The 20432-nt window shown below is 38.6% G+C and overlaps 1 protein-coding gene across 1 annotated transcript; it reads left to right on the forward strand.

Moving 5' to 3' along the window:
- The first annotated feature begins 9279 nt into the window (after positions 1-9279).
- LOC121426816 (4-substituted benzoates-glutamate ligase GH3.12-like) lies at positions 9280-17728 on the forward strand. The gene is made up of 7 exons (XM_041623211.1): positions 9280-9411; positions 10501-11517; positions 11868-12006; positions 13088-13252; positions 13914-14062; positions 16281-16384; positions 16873-17728. The coding sequence occupies exons 1-7, from the start codon at positions 9288-9290 to the stop codon at positions 17098-17100; spliced, it is 1926 nt and encodes a 641-aa protein (XP_041479145.1). The 5' UTR covers positions 9280-9287; the 3' UTR covers positions 17101-17728.
- The last annotated feature ends 2704 nt before the right edge of the window (positions 17729-20432 follow it).

Consider the following 20432-nt stretch of genomic DNA (forward strand, 5'->3'; position numbering starts at 1 on the left):
AATGGATTCTTTTGATTTTACCCGATTTATAATCAGAAAGTAAAAGTTTAAACTCAATTACAGAAGGACATGCATGGATCCATCCTATAGGGTGGATTATAAGCAGTCAGTGAAGTCATAGGCCCTACGCAGAAAAGAAAGTATTTGGCCTAAATCTCCCTGGGGACGATTCGAACGTTGTGTCGCATCCGGGGTGCTAATCATTGTCAACAAAATATTATTTACATCTTATAGGCGACAGGCTGAAGAAATGTACCTTTTTCCCAACTCATTAACACCAAAACGCACCTCTCGCAAGATCTCACAGCACCACGTCGCCGCATAAACTTCTATTGGGCATTCTAACGACGAATCACGTCTACAAACATTAATTTCTGCAGAGCTTAATTATTATCTCCATTCCATGGTTTGTCACGACGACGCTACGTGTATGGAAGAAAAGTTAAAGTCACATGAATAAGACCAGCAAACATCACGCGTACTAATCTGATACTTTCATCTCTCTTAATTATGTAGGCCTAGACTAGTGAAGGTAATTGCCTTTTAATGGTCATTGGTGGCGGAGTAAAAATACTTTATTTTATTGGAGAGATTTTTGATATGGTTGATGGATGATGATGAAAAAATTGTCCGGTATAAAGATGGCACGAAGGAGAGTACAAAAGACCCAATTTCACCCAAACCAAATTTTATTTGTGGAAGCGATGCTATCAAAATTTGTTTTTCTCCTCAGTACGGCCGGGCCGGGAGGAGCCCCATCGCTTGTCATAACCATGAGAGGCATAATTCTCATTGACAATCTTTATTCTCAATTTTCGTTTCAGGGGCGGCGATCCTGGGGGTCGAGCACAGTGCCCCCCACACTTTTTAAAGCACTGAAAAAGTATGATTTTTTACGCAAGAAATGCCCCCTCACGAACGTGTACTGTGCCTCTTTCATCGGAAGAGGACGGGTTTTAGGTGTTACCAAGTGCCCTTTCTTCGTATAATTTTTATTAAACAAAAATTCCCCGGACGGACGTAATTATGTTCCATTTTTCGCCTGACAAGGATCCGCTGTATGCGTTAGCAATTAAGTGCCATATCTCGTACCAGTGCCAAATTTCAACACCCCCCCTCACGAACATGTCCTGTGCCCCTTTCACTTGAGAAGGATCGACTAGTTTAATGTTTGAGCAAGTGCTCCCTTGTCTTTCAAGTGCCCTTTCTCGAATCAGTGTCCCTTTTTGCCCAAGAAAAGTTCGGAGAAAAGTGCCCCTCACGAACGTGTTTTGTGCATAGGCGGCGGAAGCGGGGGGGGGGGACGTCTCCCCCCCCCTAAATTTGTTGTTGATGACCTTTTTTTTTTTTTTTTTTTTTTTGCTTGTCAAATTATTTTCCTACGTCCCCCCTAAAATTTTTAGGTTGAGAACCTTTGTTTTTTTTTTCCCCTAAAATTTTGGGCTTCCGCCGCCAATGGTTCTGTGCCCCTTTCACCTGAGAAGGACTCGTTTTATGTCTGAGCAATAATGTTGATCCCTAGTATAAGTGACCTTTGTCGTGCGTATTCAGTGCCCCCTTTTACCTAAGAAAAGTCCCCCAATGAACGTGTTCTGCCCCTTTAATCACCTGAGAAGGACCTGTTTTATGTGTTAACGAGTGCCTCTTTGCCTTGTCATGGCCGTGTCTGTTATATGAGTTGTCCTGAAAAACCAAAACCACTCTTTTTGTGCCCAAGGAGCGCCCGGCCGGATTCTTTATTGAGCACCGTTTTATACTTCCTTCTGCAGGTGCATAATAAATGAGAAAAAAATTGTGAAAATTAACGTACATGTATTGTGGGGGTATTTTTGTCATTTTTTTAAGGTCATGGCCGTACGCAGCAGGGGGGAGGCAGAAAGGCAGTTGCCCCTCCCCCGGAAATTTTGAAAATTCACATTGTTTTACTGCAGATTTAAAAAAAAATGTACAAAAAGAGGCAGTGGCGGAACCGTGATCCCGGAGAAGACAATTAATTGGAGGGGAATTGTATTGTTTGTGAACAATGCTGTGCCTCTCCAATGCTTTGTCTCCTCCGGCCACGGTCCGCCACTCGAAAGTAGGCACAAAATCTATCAATATCACTTAACAAAATGCAAAAGCACCTCTATGATGCATGCAGTCGCTTCGCTCCCCCACTTTCGAGTTTTTTCCCAGCAAAAGTTTACGCATGCTCCCCCTTCCAGCGAAAAATTTCTGCATACGGCCGTGTTTAAGATATAGTGCTCTCATTTTTCGAAAGAAAAGGGGCCTTTTTTCCCTGCCCCCCACCCCCTCCCTTTCAACTTCGCTCCGCCACCCTTGTTATCTCCACTTTCAAGTTTGTGATAATATATAAGGATACAGCTAATATCTTTAGCATATTGTTTAAAGCCAAGCTCTATATTTGTTGTTTATACAATATGAAGATCTTAATGTAATCATTAATTAAGAATAAAACTCTTCGAGCCAAATTAAGTAGAAAATCAATGAGATCAATCTCATGAAATTAGGAGACAATGGAAAGAAGATGTGAACAAATCTCCGGAATCGTGGGGAAGGGGAGGGGTCGATTTTTTCAGTAGGCCTAACATGAAAATTATCATCAAATTATGATTTAATGCAGCATGTTATCCCCACTTCCTAACGTTCAGTTGAGCCCCCACTCCCATTTCATATTAGTTCCGCAACCCCTGCTGCTAGAAAATTAATATATTAGTCAGGGTGACCAGACGTCCCGTATTTCCCGGGATTGTCCCGTATTTTGCTTATTTGTCCCGGCGTCCCGACAAACCCTTCCCGGGACGTCTATTTGTCCCGTATTTCAGAATATTGAACAAAATGTATTTAAACGGACGAATTTTCATCAAAATAACCAACACTGCAACAGATGACGAAGCAGAGACAATAAAATCTATAGATCTAAATAAACTTTTGCAAGTTCTGCTGTTATTTTCTTGCTAACCCAATACATCGCAAACAAACTGGCCTCCTACCATTGTGTGGCAGGCTACTAGCTAGGCATGTAGGATCTGAGCAGATTCTCTCCACCAAACATGCCAAAATAATCACAAAATAGGCGGGAAATTTGTATGACTATATTATGGGTTCTCAGATTACTGATTTGGAGATGTAATCTCGGAGGAACAAGTTATTGAGTTTTCATAACTAGATCTAGTTGTTTCAGCTTTCTTTTTGAGTCTTGTTAAAATGATGCCGCTATGTTTCATCCAATTTTAAATAAAAATATCACTTTGAAATTTTATTCATTTCTAAAACATTTTTTTTTATTCTAACAATATATTTGAAAAACACCAAATATTATGATTTTTGTTAGATGATTGGATTTTTTTGCTTGATGTTTGAACTTTTTTCCTCACCTTTCTTTCTTTTCTATCCTTTCTTTTCTATCCTTCTTTCTTCGTCCTTCCTGCTTGCCCATTTTTGTTCCATCTATCTTTATTTCATATTTGTCTTTCCTGATCCTTTCTCTCTCTCTCTCTCTCTCTCTCTCTGTTCATTTTTCTTTCTATCCTCCTTTTTCTTACCCGTCTTCTTTAACAAATATCCCTTTTTTTTCTCCCCATCCCTTCCTCTCCTTTTTCTTTTAATTCTTTCTCTTCTTCCATTATGTTTTCATTCCCTCCTCACCTCAATTCTTCCTCCCTCTCTTTCCTCCTTTCTTTCATTCTTCATTTTACTATTCTAATTTTTTCCCTTATTTTTTCTCTCCCTCCCTCCCTTAATTCCTTCCTTCCTTTCCTCTTCCCTTACTGCTTTCCTTCTTTCTTTGTTTGCTTCTTTCTTTCAAAGAATGAAGGAAACATTTTTCTTTCCTTCATTCTTTTATTCCTCCTCCTTTTTCTTACTCTTTTTCTTTCTCTCCTTTATGTTATCTTTCACAAATTGTATTCTTCTTCCATTCCTTTGTTTTTCTTTCCTTCTGTATTCAATTCAAAGAATGACGGAAACATTTTTCTCTCTTTTATTCTTTCTTTCATCCTTTTATTCTAACTTTCATTTTCCCCCCTTCATTTTCCCTTACTTTTGTCTTTCTTTCTTCTCAATTCATCTCTTTTCTTTAATAATAATAATAATAATAATAAAGGTATATTTACCCAGGGTATAGCCACTTCAGTTCCGAAAACTGTTCTCCCAGCGGGCCCTGCTATTATTGCCCGGCTAAGCTAGGCTACCTTCTCGGTGCACACAGCTTTTTGAGGAATTACTTCCTGCCGGTACCCATTTACCTCACCTGGGTCGAGTGCAGCACAATGTGGATAAATTTCTTGCTGAAGGAAATTACGCCATGGCTGGGATTCGAACCCACGACCCTCTGTTTCAAAGTCCGAAGACTAATCCACTGGGCCACAACGCTCCTTTCGTCTTTCTCGTTCTCTCCTTCATTCTTTCGTTCACCCTCCCTTCCAGTTCTTTATAATTTTTCACAGGTGTAACACGTGTAGCCTTATTTGATCTTTTTGTCGATTGTCCCGTATTTCATTTTGTGAAATCTGGTCACCCTGATATTAGTGTAAAATTATATCAATACGGTTCCCGGGGGGGCCACTTCCATTCACGAGTGGATACCATGCGCGACCATGGGGTCTCGAAAAGCACCCTAAACACGTAATTTCCATATTCTGAAAATGCACCCCTTAACAAGTATTGGCGTGTGAAACCCTACCCTTAACAAGTATTGGAAACAAAACGATACTCTTGGCAAATATTCCCTGAAATGAACCCCTAAACAAGTACAGGAATGTTTTATTGTTACGGGTCCTTCGGTCGTCGATCGGCTTTACCCTTTAGGCCCCCATCTCACTAGGATGGCGATCATGGCGACCATGGCGACCATGGCGATCTTTCTAAATTCCGCAAAGCGTAGCAGAATCGTCCTCAAATTCTATTTTTAGCCTGCGAGGCGATTGCACTACAACTTCACTGCGACGGACCTGCGCTGAAGGCGATGGTAATACGCTGGTAGTACGACGCTGCCACTCTCTTGCCACGAATTGAGGCAGATGTGATGCGCTGCTTTTGCGATCAAAGCGACCGTACAACGAGGCCCATACGCTAATTAGGACCTCGGTACGGTGGTGCTACGAATGGAACGATTGTGTTACGTTCATGATGGGCTCTTGAAACGATTTCAAGCAATCGGCATATTGATCGCGGCACATGAGACATTTTTCAGTCGATTGCCAACCTCCGATCAAGATGGATGTCCAGAATTTGGTTGGACTTATACATCTTAGCATTATACAACAACTTCAGCTAGAAGTTGAATACGAGGACCTGATACGAGGACAGTGGAATGAGGAGGCCAAAAAGATACTGGGTCCGATCCTGGCTGTCACTTAAGTCATAATATACAATATAATAATATATTAAAATTTCACTCAAAAGATGTCGATGAGCCTAATAGTTAATATGAGGGATGCATCCAGAATTTCATAAACGAGCAAAAAAATGTTTTATATTTTGTTTATTTTTTTCCACAAAAGTTTGTCATTCAAAATTGTTAGGTAAATTCCTTTCAAATTTGCTTTCAAGAAGTAGTCTACTGATGTGAGAGCACTCATAAGGGGGGGGGGCACAATGCCAGAATCCCCATAAAGTGTGCTTTCCCAATCAATACATCAGTGATCGAATCATTAAAATTTTAATATTGTTTACTGTCACTGTAGTTAGAATTCATTCTATTTTTATAACATATTCAATCTATATATTTTTGCGGAGGTAACCCATTTCATCATCAAGACATGCGAGCGTCTATTTTTCTCTCTTTCAAGCTGGCTCAGCAGTTAGATTTCATCCTCCTACTATACCTCCTCCTCCTCCTCCTCCTCTTCCTCCTCCTCCTCTACCACCACCATAACCTCTTGTTCGCTTCCTCTTGGACCGCCGGCATAACAGATTGGGCAGCTTCCCTTTTTGGTCCTTTTTCTGGGAAGTATATTTGAAAACGTCGTGGTGTCGCCTCGTAATCTGTTGAAAATGTGATAATCCGCTACCATCGGCACGTTGTTTCATAGCAGCGCAGACGGTCGCTGCTCAGTCGCTGCCCAGTTATCAGCGGCGCAGCAAAAGCGCAACGCGAATGCCTGCAGCGGGCTGAGAACGTGTGCCACATGCCACCCAAAGGGAAAGCGTCGTGGTGGAAACGGTGTGAAGCGTGTCGAGCGCAAGGCAGTCGCCTCGTAAACGGAAGCAGCGTAGCAAAATTGTCTTGGGAACGGGCCTGAAAAACACGGGCGATCGGTGCCGCTTTTAATGCGCTTCTACTACGCTTTGTGCGTTGGAGCTTCGTTACAGCTACGAATATGTCGTTTGTAATACGCTCTTGACTCGATTATGATGCGCTTTAGCACCTCCGCGATCTCGCTACGTAAGTTTTGAACATGTTCAAAATTTTGTGGCGACCAGGAAGATGGTGGCGATCCTTGCCGCTTCAGAAAAGATCAAGGTACGACGGAGAAGATTGAAAAGATCAAGCCACGTTCAAGCTACGATATACCACGCTTTGTCGATTTTTGACGATCGCAGCGGAATCGCCATCTAGTGAGATGGGGGTATTACTTTGGTTTAGTGCGACCCCACCTTCTACACCTCGCGCAAATAGGACTCTAAACACGTAGTGTTGGGGCAAAAAGGACATCCTTTATAAAACATTTTAATTTTGTTTTATCATCCCCGCAAATTCGACCCTAAACACGTAATTTTCCTAGCGAAATAGATACCCTTTTTTCATTATTTTTGTGTTTTTGACACCCTTATCACGTTACGTACGTAACGTGCCCTATCGTGAAAAGGACATCCTTTTTACGTGTTTTTTTGGTCGCGCATGGTATCCACTCGTCAATGTAAGTGGCCCCCCGGGATACGGTTGTACTAGATTTCGAGACCTCTATCTCCTGATCTCTCAGACTCCGGGCTCACTCTTGTACCAAATGAGCAAGCCCTGGTATAGTCTCTTGCTGGCGTGCAAAAGACCCAACATACAATGAAATCTACCCACAGTCGTCGCCTAGGATATGTATTGATGAAAAAAGTATAGACGTGGGTCTGTGCGGGTCTGTGCATTCAGAATATTTCTATGTGCCAATCCCTATGAAAATACCGCGAATTGGTTGAAAAAACTACACAAAGTGATTTGAACGAAAAGAGATGAAGATATCCGCCTCGCAAGTTGTGTTGATTGTTATTTTATTATGTGTTTTTTTAAAGCTACAAAATAAAGAAGTCTTGAATTTAAAGACTATTTCTGCAAGAGGGACTTTCCCTAAAATTTTGCGCATGCGTTCGTTCTCGCGTATACTCGGAGTCGGATCGCGGAGTGAAGCATCCATCTTCTGGATAAAATAACAAGGTCAGGGTTACGAAGAAAACCTGATCAGGTAGCTAGACAGCTGGTAGACGTATGTTTGGAGGAGTTTTTAAACCTAAAAAAACCCCAATTTTTTTCCTGTCTCTGTAATCGGTGAGTGGAACCAATGCCCGTTTTGTAAAGTTATGCAAAGCAGCAAAGTCTGGAATTCAAAGTCTGGAAAAGGCCAATAAATTTCCATGTTAATTGTTTAGCCTATTTATTGCATGAAAACAAACAATGTTTGTTGAATATATAATTATTGATATCCTTATTTTTTTCAATGATGGTATACCCAGTATCGAGGGCATATATTATTTCATTGATGCATGTTTGTATAGTATTACGTTGTATTTAAAGGTAGCTAGCATAATCATAAAAACAATTGACGTTCCTAAATTTCTGTTGATGAAATCAGAACATTTGAGAGAAAAAAATTAAGCCCTGAACATTGAAAGAGCTCAAGCAGCAGTAACTGGGCGTTGTGGCGTGCGCCTGTAATCCAAGCTGTGGGGAAGTTACAAATTGATGCAGAGGTTCGAGCCCTGGTCACGTCTTTCGGATGGTGACGTTAAAGGTCGCCGTCGGTCCCAGACGTAAATAATCATATCTGATTGATACACGTCTGACAAAACTAAAATACACACACACAGTAGTGAGCCTTGCTTATGCTAGACCAAAAGCTCCAGTCTCTCTCTTAATTTCAGAGATGCCAAGTTCAAAGACCAGATATGCGTGAGATTTTCGGCGAATCGGAGTGAGATCACAGACATTGTGTATGATGGTGGGCCCCAAGTCTGCGCACCTAACAATTTGAGTTAAGATTTAACATGAATTTCTTCTTATTTCACAAAATCTTTCAGTTGATAATGTTCCTTACATCATAATAAGTTAGTGTGCCAAATATCTCATAAAAATTTGAAAGAAATATATAATTTTCTTGGAAAAAATCTCGGGCAGTCATTTTCAGATTGAAAAAAAATGGTACCCCATGTCTGCGCACTCATTCACTTAGCACACGAATCGAGGATTTTGATGACAAAAGCTGTATTTTGAGGCTGTCACATAAAATGCCCTGAATTCATTATTTTTCCACCATTTTGAGTCGGATTTTTTCATGAATACCTGTGTATGTAGTGCATGTGTAAAGTTCGTGCTCGTTGCGTATCTTCTGTAACTAAAATCGCGCAGATACGCGGGTGCGCAGACTTGGGAGACCGCGCAGACATGGGGGAACTGACCATACAATGTATATGGGGATAGGCTGTGATAGTTGCGTGAGACAGAGATTTGAGGGGATGAACAAGAGTCCAAAATGGTTGAGTCTCACGCATAATGCGTGAGAATTGGTAGCTCTGTAATTTTGTCAGTTTTTGGGGGGGACTTTGCCTTGCTTCATTAAAGAAAATAAAAAGTGGAAAAAAAAATGTTTTTTAAAACTCATCAAAACAGGGATTTCAGCTCTCAATGATTTGATTAACCATGTTTTCTGAGGTTTCATTTTAAAATGCTGACATTTTACTACCAACCGCAATGTTATAATGTGTACATCTAAGTCATCTAACTAAAATTTAGTAGAACACATGGTACAGAGAGTGAAGCTTTTGGTCTGTTTCTGGTCTATGCTAATTGCTCTAGTGAGCCCAACCTTTTTGAGAGCTTCATTAGACCACCCTAGATTTTTTTCAATAAACTTTATTTTACATGTACCTTTTACAGTGCTACCAATTTTATCCAAAACATATTCTTCTTTGTAGTAATACCTACTTGAGATAGGTTCATTCAATGAACTTCATTGAAAGTTCAAAGACTACTTTCCTATAAAGTATTTTGAGAAATCAATAATTGTATCGAAATGATATTTGAATATTTGAATCATTCTGCCATATTCTCTTGCAGAGATTGAAGCTTGCCAGGAGTCATGATGGGAGTTAACCTGTCAACAAAATTATCTGCACTGGCCATTGTTTTACTTATGGTGTCAGCTTGGCTAGTTGGATGTGGCTGGAGAGATGATACATGGCAATTTCAAGTTTTGTTTATTGGTACGTTAGATAGATCAGTGGTGTGGGGGGGGGGGGGTTACAGTTGTTCAACCCCCCCCCTCTAAAAAATTGTTGAAGACCTTTTTTTTTGCTTGTCAAATTTGTGTCAGTACAAAACAACCTAAAATTTGTGGTGAAGACATTTTTGGGGGGCTTGTCAATTTTTTGGGGGGTACAAAACGATCGACCTAAAATTTGTGGTGAAGAGCTCTTTTTTTTGGGGGGGGTCAACATTTCGTTCATCTTGAACCCCCCCCTTCCAAAATAAAAAATAAGCTATTGAAATCCTTGCATTTGATTGGCTGAGAGCAAATTAGCAAAAATCACTGACAATACTCTTCATAAATGCTCCATGATTTTATACATGACTGGACTGGATGTATACTATAGGTCTAATGACACTAGTTACGCAATATGATTTTAGATGCCTATTGGCAAGTATTCCCTGAATTGAATCCTTAAACAAGTACAGCGATATTTGAATTGTTATGTTATGGACGTCGGTTGTCTTTATCTTAGCTTTACCTATGTACATCATTGGGTTAAGTACAGCCCCACTCGCGCAAATCGTACTCTAAACACGTATAGTGTTGACTCTTGGGGAAAAAAGTATGATCTTTTATAAAACATTTTAGTCTTAATTTTTTTAAACCCTCGCAAATTTGACCCTAAACACGTAGCTTTCCTAGCGAAAATAGATTAGATAGAAAAGAGACGATTTTTTCATTATTTTAGCGTTTTGACACCCTTATTACGTTACGTACGTAACATGCCCTATCTTGAAAAAAAACGTGTTTTTTTTGTCCCGCATGGTATCCACTCGTCAATGTAAGTGCCCCCCCCCCCCCCCCGAGTTCAGATATATAATTATTGAAAAAAGGTCACTTTATCTTTAAGAAATATCTATTACAAAGAAAAGAAAAGAAAACGAGCTTTACATAGTTGACCTATATTAATGTACAGACTTTATATTTTGGGGGGAGCTTAATATTATAGGTTGTTCATTTAAAATTACGTACATGTAACTATGTAGATCAAGTAGAAACAAGCTTGATATGTGAATGATAATTATTTTGTTTTTATTCTCAGGTCTTGGAGCTCTTTTCCTTTGCCTGTTCTGTTTATGCCTTTATCTTGCAACCCTCCCCTTGCCTGAACATGACGACATCATCACCTTCTTTTGTCACATCCTCTCTGCCACTGTTTCTTATCTTCATGGATTGTCCTTCCTTCGCCTTGCCATTCATTCATGGAAGAATCCTCGGGCAAGTCAAGAGAAGTTCCTCCTCAAGCATCTGAAAGACAATGCCAACACGGAGTACGGCAAGAGATTCATGTTTGAGAAAGTGAATTCTTGTGAGGACTTTCGGAAGCGGCATCCTCTGATCACCTATGAGGATTACAAACCTTACATTGAACGCACCATGGAGGGTGCTGCTAACGTCTTGAGTCCGAAAACCATGGGTAGTTTTGTGAGGACCTCGGGAACCACGGGACCCTCAAAGTTCTTCGGTCACGCGGACAGGGCGGGAATTCTGCGAGAAAGATGGGATGTCTTGTATGCAAATCTATGTAACCTCTGTCCAAAGCTTCGCCTCAGTCAGAAGTGGCTGTATCTGTATGCTACCCCAGTCACGACCACTGCCAAAAACGGTGGGAGGATCGAAACAGCTCTGACGTTACCGCCATCTTGGGGACTTTACAATTATGCAACTCCAAAAGTTGGGTTCTCAATCTCCTCTGTTGAGGCTTCAAATTATATTCATCTTCTATTTGCCCTAAGAGATCCTAGCGTAGGCATTGTTTTCTCTCCATTCATCCTAAACATTGAACACATGATGAATCAGTTGGAACAGTCCTGGGAATCCTTGGTCTGCGACATCGAGCACGGAACCATCAACGATACGATCATCCTGGAAGACAGCATCTTGGATTCCTTGATTAGACAACTTCAAGGTGGGAACAAAGAGCGGGCGGAGGAGCTTAGGAGGCTCTTCCAGCAGGGTTTTGATGATGGAATCATGAGACGAATATGGCCGCATCTGGAAGTGATCTTAGGGATAGATGGAGGAGTTTGGGCCTCTCTCAAGAGAAAGTATGCAAAAGGTGAAATAAAGTAATGTAATATAGTAGTAGTTGTAGTTTATAAAAATTCTTTATTAAAAAATCTCAGCAGACGGCCGACCTAAAAAGGTCTACAATTACATGTACAGCAAGAGAACTGGTATATCATAAAGTATACAAAATTAAACGTATGTCATGGGTAAATCAATGTTTTATTTTCAATGAATGTTAAGACTTCTCATTCTATGCTTTAATGGTTGAGAACAGTTTTATAAGTTTGTTCTGGTCAGGTATTAGTTGAATACTACCCCTCCCCTATAAAAATAAAGAAAGAAAACATACTTTGCATATGATTACATTATTACATTTCTCTTCTTTCTTTTTTTACACAGGAATATCCCTAGTATGTGGAGGGTACGGTAGCTCTGAAACCCTGACGATTGCTATATCTCCTTGGATATGGGATGAAAGGCCACAGATGGTTTTCTTAAATTATGCTGTGTTTCTTGAATTCATCAAACTTGAAGATGTGTAAGTAATTTCTTAATTATGTGTTATAAACATAGGTCTTGAGACGTAAATCATTTCTCCATTTCAAATTGAACACCCTACACATCACCCATGAAGCCATAATCCTCTTTGATCCCTCTTAATATGCAGTACTTGATACAACTAGTACAAGTCGATGTAAGTTGTAATATAAAAAATTTAATCCATCTTTATTCCCATTTCCTAATTCATTACTACTTCTTTCTTGTGAATTGGTATTTTGTTCAATAGTAATACAACTTGTACGCTGCCTGATTTTGTTACAAATTGCATGTTGTTTATTAGAGATACAAACTGCATGTTGCTTAAGGTTGATACAAATTGTTTGTTAATACTAAATAGGTTCATTATTGCGGATTGAAATAATCGCTAGAGGGTATTCATTTGTCTCGCAATCTACTATGGTCAACAAGGAAATTCGTGATCACTCTCGCAAAAAGTGTTCACTGGCTTTCTAGGAAATTCGTGATCATTCTCGCAAAAAGTGTTCACAGCACAATACCCCCTTACCTGGCAGTGCACGCCGACCCGATCGTTCCCGGCCCCGATCGAGGGACCGCTCAGCCAGTCAACCCCCGCCCACGGGAAACTAGCGAGCCCGCCAATTTTGGTCTCATTTGCATATTGCCGACCCACGGCGTATTTGCATATAATTTGCATAACTCCTGACCAATCACACAACGGATCAGTGCCCACCTATTGTTCTCGCGCTTGTGCGTACGGTCTTGGAGATTAGTATAAATAGAGTACGATATCGGACAATCCTTGTCACTTGATAAAGAGCTGCAGCGGCACTCGAAAGCTCGTGAACTTGTAAGCTAGTGAACACTTTTTGCGAGAGTGATCACGAATTTCCTTGTTGACCATAGTAGATTGCGAGACAAATGAATACCCTCTAGCGATTAAATTGTTTGTTGTTTAACTTTGATATAAAAACATATGGCATACTGGGAATGGATGGAAATTACAGAATTCATTAGATCCATGTAAATGCAATTTGTATGTTACAAAATTCCAAAATTTGACTAGTTTTGAATTTATATATTTTTTTGATATCCTTTAGTGATGAAAGTCAGCCCAGAACATACTTAATTGATGAAGTGGAGGTTGGCGTGGAATATGAAGTTGTGGTCACACAGGCAAGCGGACTGTATCGATCAAGGCTGGGTGACATCATTCGATTCGTCGGCTATCATCATAGATCTCCTTGCTTTGAGTTTCTTTACAGGTAAGTTTGGAGGCCCTACAACAGCAGTGGTGGATCCAAGGAAGAGGGGATACCCCCCCCCCAAAAAAAAAGAAAGAATGAAAGAAAGAAAGAAATAGAGAAAGAAAGAGAGAGTGGAAGAAAGAATGAAGAGAGAAAGGAAGAAAGAAAGAAAGAGAGAGAAAGAGAGAAACAAAAAAGTAAAGAAAGAAAGAAAAAGAGAAACAGAAGGTGTTTGCAGAAAAAAGAGATATTGATGGGATAATGCATCATAATTAATTTTGGCCTTTTTTGTTGCTTTTTAGTGGGGGTGGGGGCTGAAATGCTTTTTTCTTCAGAAAACATGTCCCCCCCCTCCATAGTCACATAGTGGGTGCAATTAGAGTGATAACATTCCTTTTTTTTGCCTAACACGAAGAGTGGGTCCGGCCCCTATTTGGTTCAGCCAACTTTCCATCATCCATTCCTGCAGTCCTTCATAAGTGAATTTGTATGTCTTTTAGTAATTGATTTTATTAATATTGATTGCTTTATATTTTAAAAGATTATATTCCTTGGCTCATTCATGTTGTGCACACGTTACTTCGTTTATTCATTCATTTATTCAATTTAATTCATTCCTCTGACTACTCACTGCCGCACTCTCTAATTTGTCTATCGATCATAATTTTGAGGATTGCAGGCTTGGTCTGACTTTGAATGTTCGAAACGAGAAGATGAATCAGAAGGTTTTGAAGGATGCTCTCCATGCCGCTGTTTCTTTTTGGTCTGGAACAAGACTAATCGAATATGCTGTGGCAGAAAGCACACTCATTCCAATATCGCATCCAGGTGAGATGAACATGGCCCATTAACACAAATATTGAAAATTGATCATTCAGTTGATTCATACAAGTGCTTTATACTGCTTTCAGTAAAAAAATACTGCTTTCAGTAAAAAAAAAATCAGCACTGTAATTAATTGCAAAGTTTTGTGTTACATGACCTCTGCTTAGTAATTGATTAAATAATGGATTTATACAAGTGATTACTGTTTTCAAAATAAAAGTCAGAACTTTGATTAATTGCAGAGTTTTGTCTTTACATGACCTCTGCTTAGTAATTGATTAAATAATGGAACTATACAAGTGATTACTGCTTTCAAAATAAAAATCAGCACAGTAATTAATTGCCGAGTTTTGTGTTACATGACCTCTGCTTAGTAATTGATTAAATCATGGATTTATACAAGTGATCACTGCTTTCAAAATAAAAATCAGCGCTTTGATTAATTGCAGAGTTTTGTGATACATGACCTCTGCTTTAATAGCAATTGATCAATGTTGGAGGAATCAACATCGAAATCTTAACCTAAGGTTGAGTTTTTGAAATGTCATCATACCTTAGACAGTATATGGACCTGGTTCATGAAACTTGGATATTAAATGTCATTGAAGGTCAATTAACTTTGGCCATGTTGGGGGTAATTGTTGAATTGCCATCATAACTTTGAAAGTTAAGGGATATATAGTTAATGAAATGTGGACGTAGGTGTAATCAAGTATCATGCTCATCTTGCACAAGTCTACTTGATCAAGGTCTAATGTCATTTAAGGTCAATGAACGTAGTATTATTATTATTACATGGTGTTATTTGCGAATACTGGGTAACTATTTCAAAGTCAGCACTGCTGCTATATTGAATCGCGTGATGCAGGCGAGACTGCCAGAGGCGCTCCTCTTGTTTTCTCTTCAAATTTGCATTTAATCACAAGCTCCTGTGTAACTGGGCCCAATAACTTACACTGTATTATCCCCATAATTTTTTGGAATTAAAGGACAAGTCCACCCCAACAAAAACTTGATTTGAATAAAAAGAGAAAAATTCAACAAGCATAACACTGAAAATTTCATCAAAATAGGATGTAAAATAAGAAAGTTATGACTTTTCAAAGTTTCGCTTCATCTCACAAAAACAGTTATATGAACGAGCCAGCTACATCCAAATGAGAGAGTCGATGATGTCATTCACTCACTATTTCTTTTGTTTTTTATTGTTTGAAATATGAAATATTTTGATTTTCTCGTCATTGTCATGTGAAATGAAGTTTCATTCCTCCCTGAACACGTGGAATTCTATTATTTTAACATTTTGTGCTTCAGGCAAGGAGGTCCTAATCCTCAAATTCATAAAAACTGAAATATTGTATAATTCAAACAATAAAAAACAAAAGAAATAGTGAGTGACATCATCAACTCTCTCATTTGGATGTAACTGGCTCGTTCATATAACTTTTTTGTTAAAAATAAGCGAAACTTTGAAATGTCATAACTTTCTTATTTTACATCCGATTTTGATGAAATCTTCAGCATTGTGCTTGTCTGATTTTTCTCTATTGATTCAAATCAACATTTTTCTGAGGTGGACTTGACCTTTAAGTGGGAGAGTTGTCATATATGCTTTTCACACTGTACTTTTTTCCTTAACCCTGGGAAAATGGTGGGGCTAAGAGGGGGGGGGGCTTAGCCCTACCAGTTTCCCGGGGTCAAGCTTAGCCCACTTTGTTTTCACACTATGTTTTAGCAAAGTGGGCTAGCACGGTGAATATTTGGGTACTACCTGGCCCTGCAAAAAAGCAGGGTTAGCCAGTTTATTGTGGTGCTAGCACCACAATTTCGGTGCTTAAAGATGCAGTGTGAAATGAAACTGGGCTAAGGAAAATATGTAAGCAGTAGCCAATCACAGAAGTCGAAATTGCATGTTAATCAGGCTCTGTATAGTAAAATCATCAATATTAATGAGCTGTGGGATAGTCCGGGGTTAAGGCATTAACCCCCGGCTAAGCAGATAGTATGGGGTTAAGAAAGACAGTGTGAATAAAAAAAAAGATAGTATTGGGTTAAGGAAATACAATGAGAAAAGCATAGTAGTGAAGGATGATATATTAACAGGTTGAATCCTGAATTCTCTAATTCCCATGGACTTTGTACAGGTAGCACCCGCTTCCAGTAGGCGACGGGTTAACATGATTGTATTATTTTTATGTCTCTTGTCTTTCTTTATACCCAGCATATGTGGACAAGCTTATACCATATTATCTGGTGTTTTTAGAGCTGGACTTTACCTCTTCCCAGTTCACTCGTCAAGACACCACCAATGAGCATCTGCAGTTGGTAAGCAATTTCTTCCTTTTATCTGTTTGCATTTTCTTTATAAATTTCTTTCTAACTGGCTTATGTGATAAATATATGCCGGGTTTTTAAAAATTTATTCTGGGCCAAAAGTTGATTCAATACGAACAAGACTGTTGTACTTTGATAACTGAAAACACTACATATTACAGTAATTTCTTTACAAAGAGAAATTTCATATAATCAAATGTGTTTAACCCTATAATTTAACTGGGCTATTTCAGCCCAGGATATACTGAGTGGGGGAGGGTCATTTTGAATTATGTACCTGGGCACCGCAAATTTGGTCCCAAAGACCAAGACTTGAAAGCAAGAAGTCATCAAGTGGTGTGGTCAAAAGAAAATTCATGCAGTGGTGTAGTGATGAATTTTCTCTGGGGGGGGGGTGTCAAATTGACCCCTCCCCTGATAAGTAAGGGATTAAGAAACTCTAAATTAAAATTTATGATATCTTTATATCTCATTACCAGGTTGACAAGGAACTATGTGATCGTAACAGTCTTTACAAAGACTTGCGTGACAGGGGTGGTATTTCGCACCCACACGTGTACGTCCTAAAACCCGGAACGTTTGACAACCTGAAGAAAATGGTGCTGAGAGACCATAGGACCAGCGTTAATCAGTATAAAATCAGGAGGAAACTGAGGAACCTAGAGAGTCTGCAGTTGATGTTCGATAATGTAGATGCTAATATTTAACCTCTTCATTATGAATGCCATGTTACTGCCGTGTCTGACACTAAAAAATGGCTTCGACAGGTCAATGGCCTTTCTGTCTCCCTACATCCGCTACATTTTCTTTTCATTTCTTTTACATTTCTTTCATTTTCGTATTGTTTATATTGTTATTTAAGATACCGGTAGTATACTTTTATTCATTTCATCCTTGTTTATGTGATTGTATTTTTTGAAAGGATGTTAAATAAATGAATTGAAATGCATAGTCCAACCTCCATCAGTCTGGCTCAACATACCAAGCTGGGCACCAGGTAAGCAACTGAAATTGATCTGTTTGGAGGAGATTTAAAGATTTTTTTCTCTTTTGGGGGTTTCTCCTCCTCCACAGACGACTAGCCATCTCTTACACAGTGTGAAGGAACTACATGTATGCCCCCTTCGGCTTAATGTAGAATTTTCCTAAAAACTAGTGTTTTGATTTGTAGTGATTCTTAAACAGTGCAATTAAAAAACAAAAAAGAAAACTTGACACCTCACAAATCCCCAATTTAAGGGAAAATATCACATGAGCACATTAATTATTATATATGACAAGAAAGAGTATCTTCTCCCAAACAGTTTGATTTGTAGTGATTCTCAAACAGTGCAATTAAAAAACAAAAAAGAAAACTTGACACCTCACAAATCCCCAATTTAAGGGGAAAATATGACATGAGCACATAAATTATTACATTTGGCTAGAAAGAGTATCTTCTCCCAAACAATTTAATACTACATGTATATTCAAGTGGTATGTGTTCACGCTTGGATAAAAGGAATTCTTTGTAGTGATGTAAATTTTGACTTGTGCCAGAGTAAGTCATGACTGCAATGAATGAATTCATATGCCTATGATGTCATAATCCTACAAGGCTTGCATTGGAGTCCATTTTAATACATTTTCATTAATTTACAATATAATTGTATTATAAAAAAGACTTTTTAGTATTAATTCGCAGAGTTAATTTAATTGAAAAGAGATTTGCAAATATGCTAATTGATAACTCATGTAGGATCGTGACATCATTGGTATCTGGATTCAGTCATTGCAGCAATTCCTTGCTTCGGCACAAATTGAACTTTACCTCACAGTACAAAATACCTCCTGATTATCCAAGCGTTAACACATACCACAAAAATATGGTATCAAATTATTTGTGAGGAAATACTTTTTCAGGCCATATATAATAATCATGTATTCATAAAATATTTTTCCTTTCAAATGGGTTTTTAGAGGTGTCTTATTTTTTCATTTTTTTACTCAAACGGTATAGTGTTATAAATTTGCACCAAGATGGTGCTGATTACTAAATCCTGATATTTTTCAATCTTGATTCATTCATAGACCTATAGTGTGATGAAAAATGTTACTTTTAATGGTTGAAATCTAGAAAATTTTGGGTGTAGATTCCCTGTGCAAGAAGAACTTTAGTCTATGGAGGGGGTATAGTAAGACCTGGGCCCCGTCTTACAAAGAGTTACGATTGATCCAATCAATCGTAACTCTATGGAAATCCATCCATACCATGATTGTAAACAAAGAGAAGCACAGTAAACTTTCAAGAAAACAATGAATATACATCATAGAACATATTTTGAATGAACGTGCATATTACATGTAATAGACGTTGCTGGCCGTCCATAGTTGTGATTGCTCGGATTAGTCGTAACTCATTGTAAGACGGGGCCCAGGTTTAATCCAGTGGAACAACAGGCTTTCAGTTTCAGTTTAGACACCAGCAAGATCTTTCTATTGCTCAGAAAATGCATTGGCAGCACTTTGTCAAATGGTTGTACATGGAGGGACTGATATTACTGATAACAATGTTTTGATAGTCCATTAAAGGGGAATTAAACCTTTGGAATAAGTAGGCTTTTGTTGAAACAGAAAAATCAACGAAACAGATCAACGAAAGTTTGAGAAAAATCAGACAAACAATGAGAAAATTATGAGCATTTGAATACTGCAATCACTAATGCTATGGAGATCCTCCTATTTATGCGACAAGGATGTGTGATGGAGCTCCCTTTGATGGACTATAAAATACCCCCAAAAGGTCTCTTGCTTTTTCTTATGGTGATACAAACTCTTTATCCATGATGTATTCTTTCAAAATCTGTATTACATGCCCTCCTATAGAAAGAACACATGATCTACTGATTAATGTGATAAAAGAGGCAATTTCAGTGAAATAGTAATAGGGGAGTTGTTCACAGGTGACATCACACATCTTTGTCACATTGCCAATGTTAGGATCTCCATAGCATAAGTGATCTATCATCACAATATTCAAATGCTCAGAACTTTCTCATTATTTGTCCAATTGTTCTCAAGCTTTTGTTGATCTGTTTCTTTGATTTTTCTGTTTTCACACAAGCTCTCTTGTTCTAAAGGTTTCATTCTCCTTTAATGATATGCCTGTGAAATATGAGAGCACATATGAAGCATTGAAATCTAACAAATTCTCTATCTCTATATACTTTTTTTACAAAATTTGATGTTCTTAAGTTCTGTATTGTGCAGTATATTATGGCTCTGAATAATGAATGATTATGAAAGATAATTTTATTGTATGGCTTTTCTTCATTGGATAACAGAATGGGTCACTATTGGGCTCTCTTCTGCGATTCATATACTATTTTCCCAACTCATTGAATACTTCTGTAATCCAATTTAGAGCCTTTCAATATAATACAACTGTTGATGTCTTGGAGTGTTTCACCAAGAGCTAAGATCAATTCAACAGCTGTAGACCTATGAAATGTTTAATATTGTATTGATTTTATTGCAATTAAAAGTGATTTAAGCTGTTAAAGAAACACCTTTGGGCAAAATACCAAAGGAAATTGGTGCTAGATGAACCCTCATTTTTTTTTAGGGTCATAAAATGTCAGAGTAGTCTTTAAAAATGCCATGGAATAAAAGTTGTCTGAATTGTCCACATATGTATCTGCTCATGAAACAACCCTAGAAATGATTTTATACTAATAAATATATATTTTTGATAGAATGAAAATTTTCAAAATTTTGACTGTACAGATTCCAAGTTTTAAGGATGAAAAGGCAAGAGACAGGATATAGACGAGATAAGTGAGGAAAGTGGGAATAGGGGAACCTTGAAGAAGCACTCTCACCAAAAGCATACACGCTGTCCTGGAGAGGGAGGGAAGATGAAAGCGAGGGGGGAGCGAAGCATGGCAGATATGGAACAGAGTGGGGAGAGAGGTGTAAAATGAGGAGGATAGAGACAGATGAGAGGAACAGAGGGGTGACACAGAAGGAAACAGAGAGGAGACCAGTGTAAAAGGGGAAA

This window comes from Lytechinus variegatus, chromosome 13 (genome assembly GCF_018143015.1).
Source record: "Lytechinus variegatus isolate NC3 chromosome 13, Lvar_3.0, whole genome shotgun sequence".
In the NCBI taxonomy this organism is placed as follows: domain Eukaryota; kingdom Metazoa; phylum Echinodermata; class Echinoidea; order Temnopleuroida; family Toxopneustidae; genus Lytechinus; species Lytechinus variegatus.

Bases quoted from the DNA above. Each gene is read 5' to 3' on its own strand.
- LOC121426816 (XM_041623211.1), top strand. From the start codon at position 9,288: ATGATGGGAGTTAACCTGTCAACAAAATTATCTGCACTGGCCATTGTT. The intron at 11,518-11,867 runs GTGAAATAAAGT...TTTTTTACACAG, and splicing joins CAAGAGAAAGTATGCAAAAG to GAATATCCCTAGTATGTGGA. The intron at 12,007-13,087 runs GTAAGTAATTTC...GATATCCTTTAG, and splicing joins TTCATCAAACTTGAAGATGT to TGATGAAAGTCAGCCCAGAA.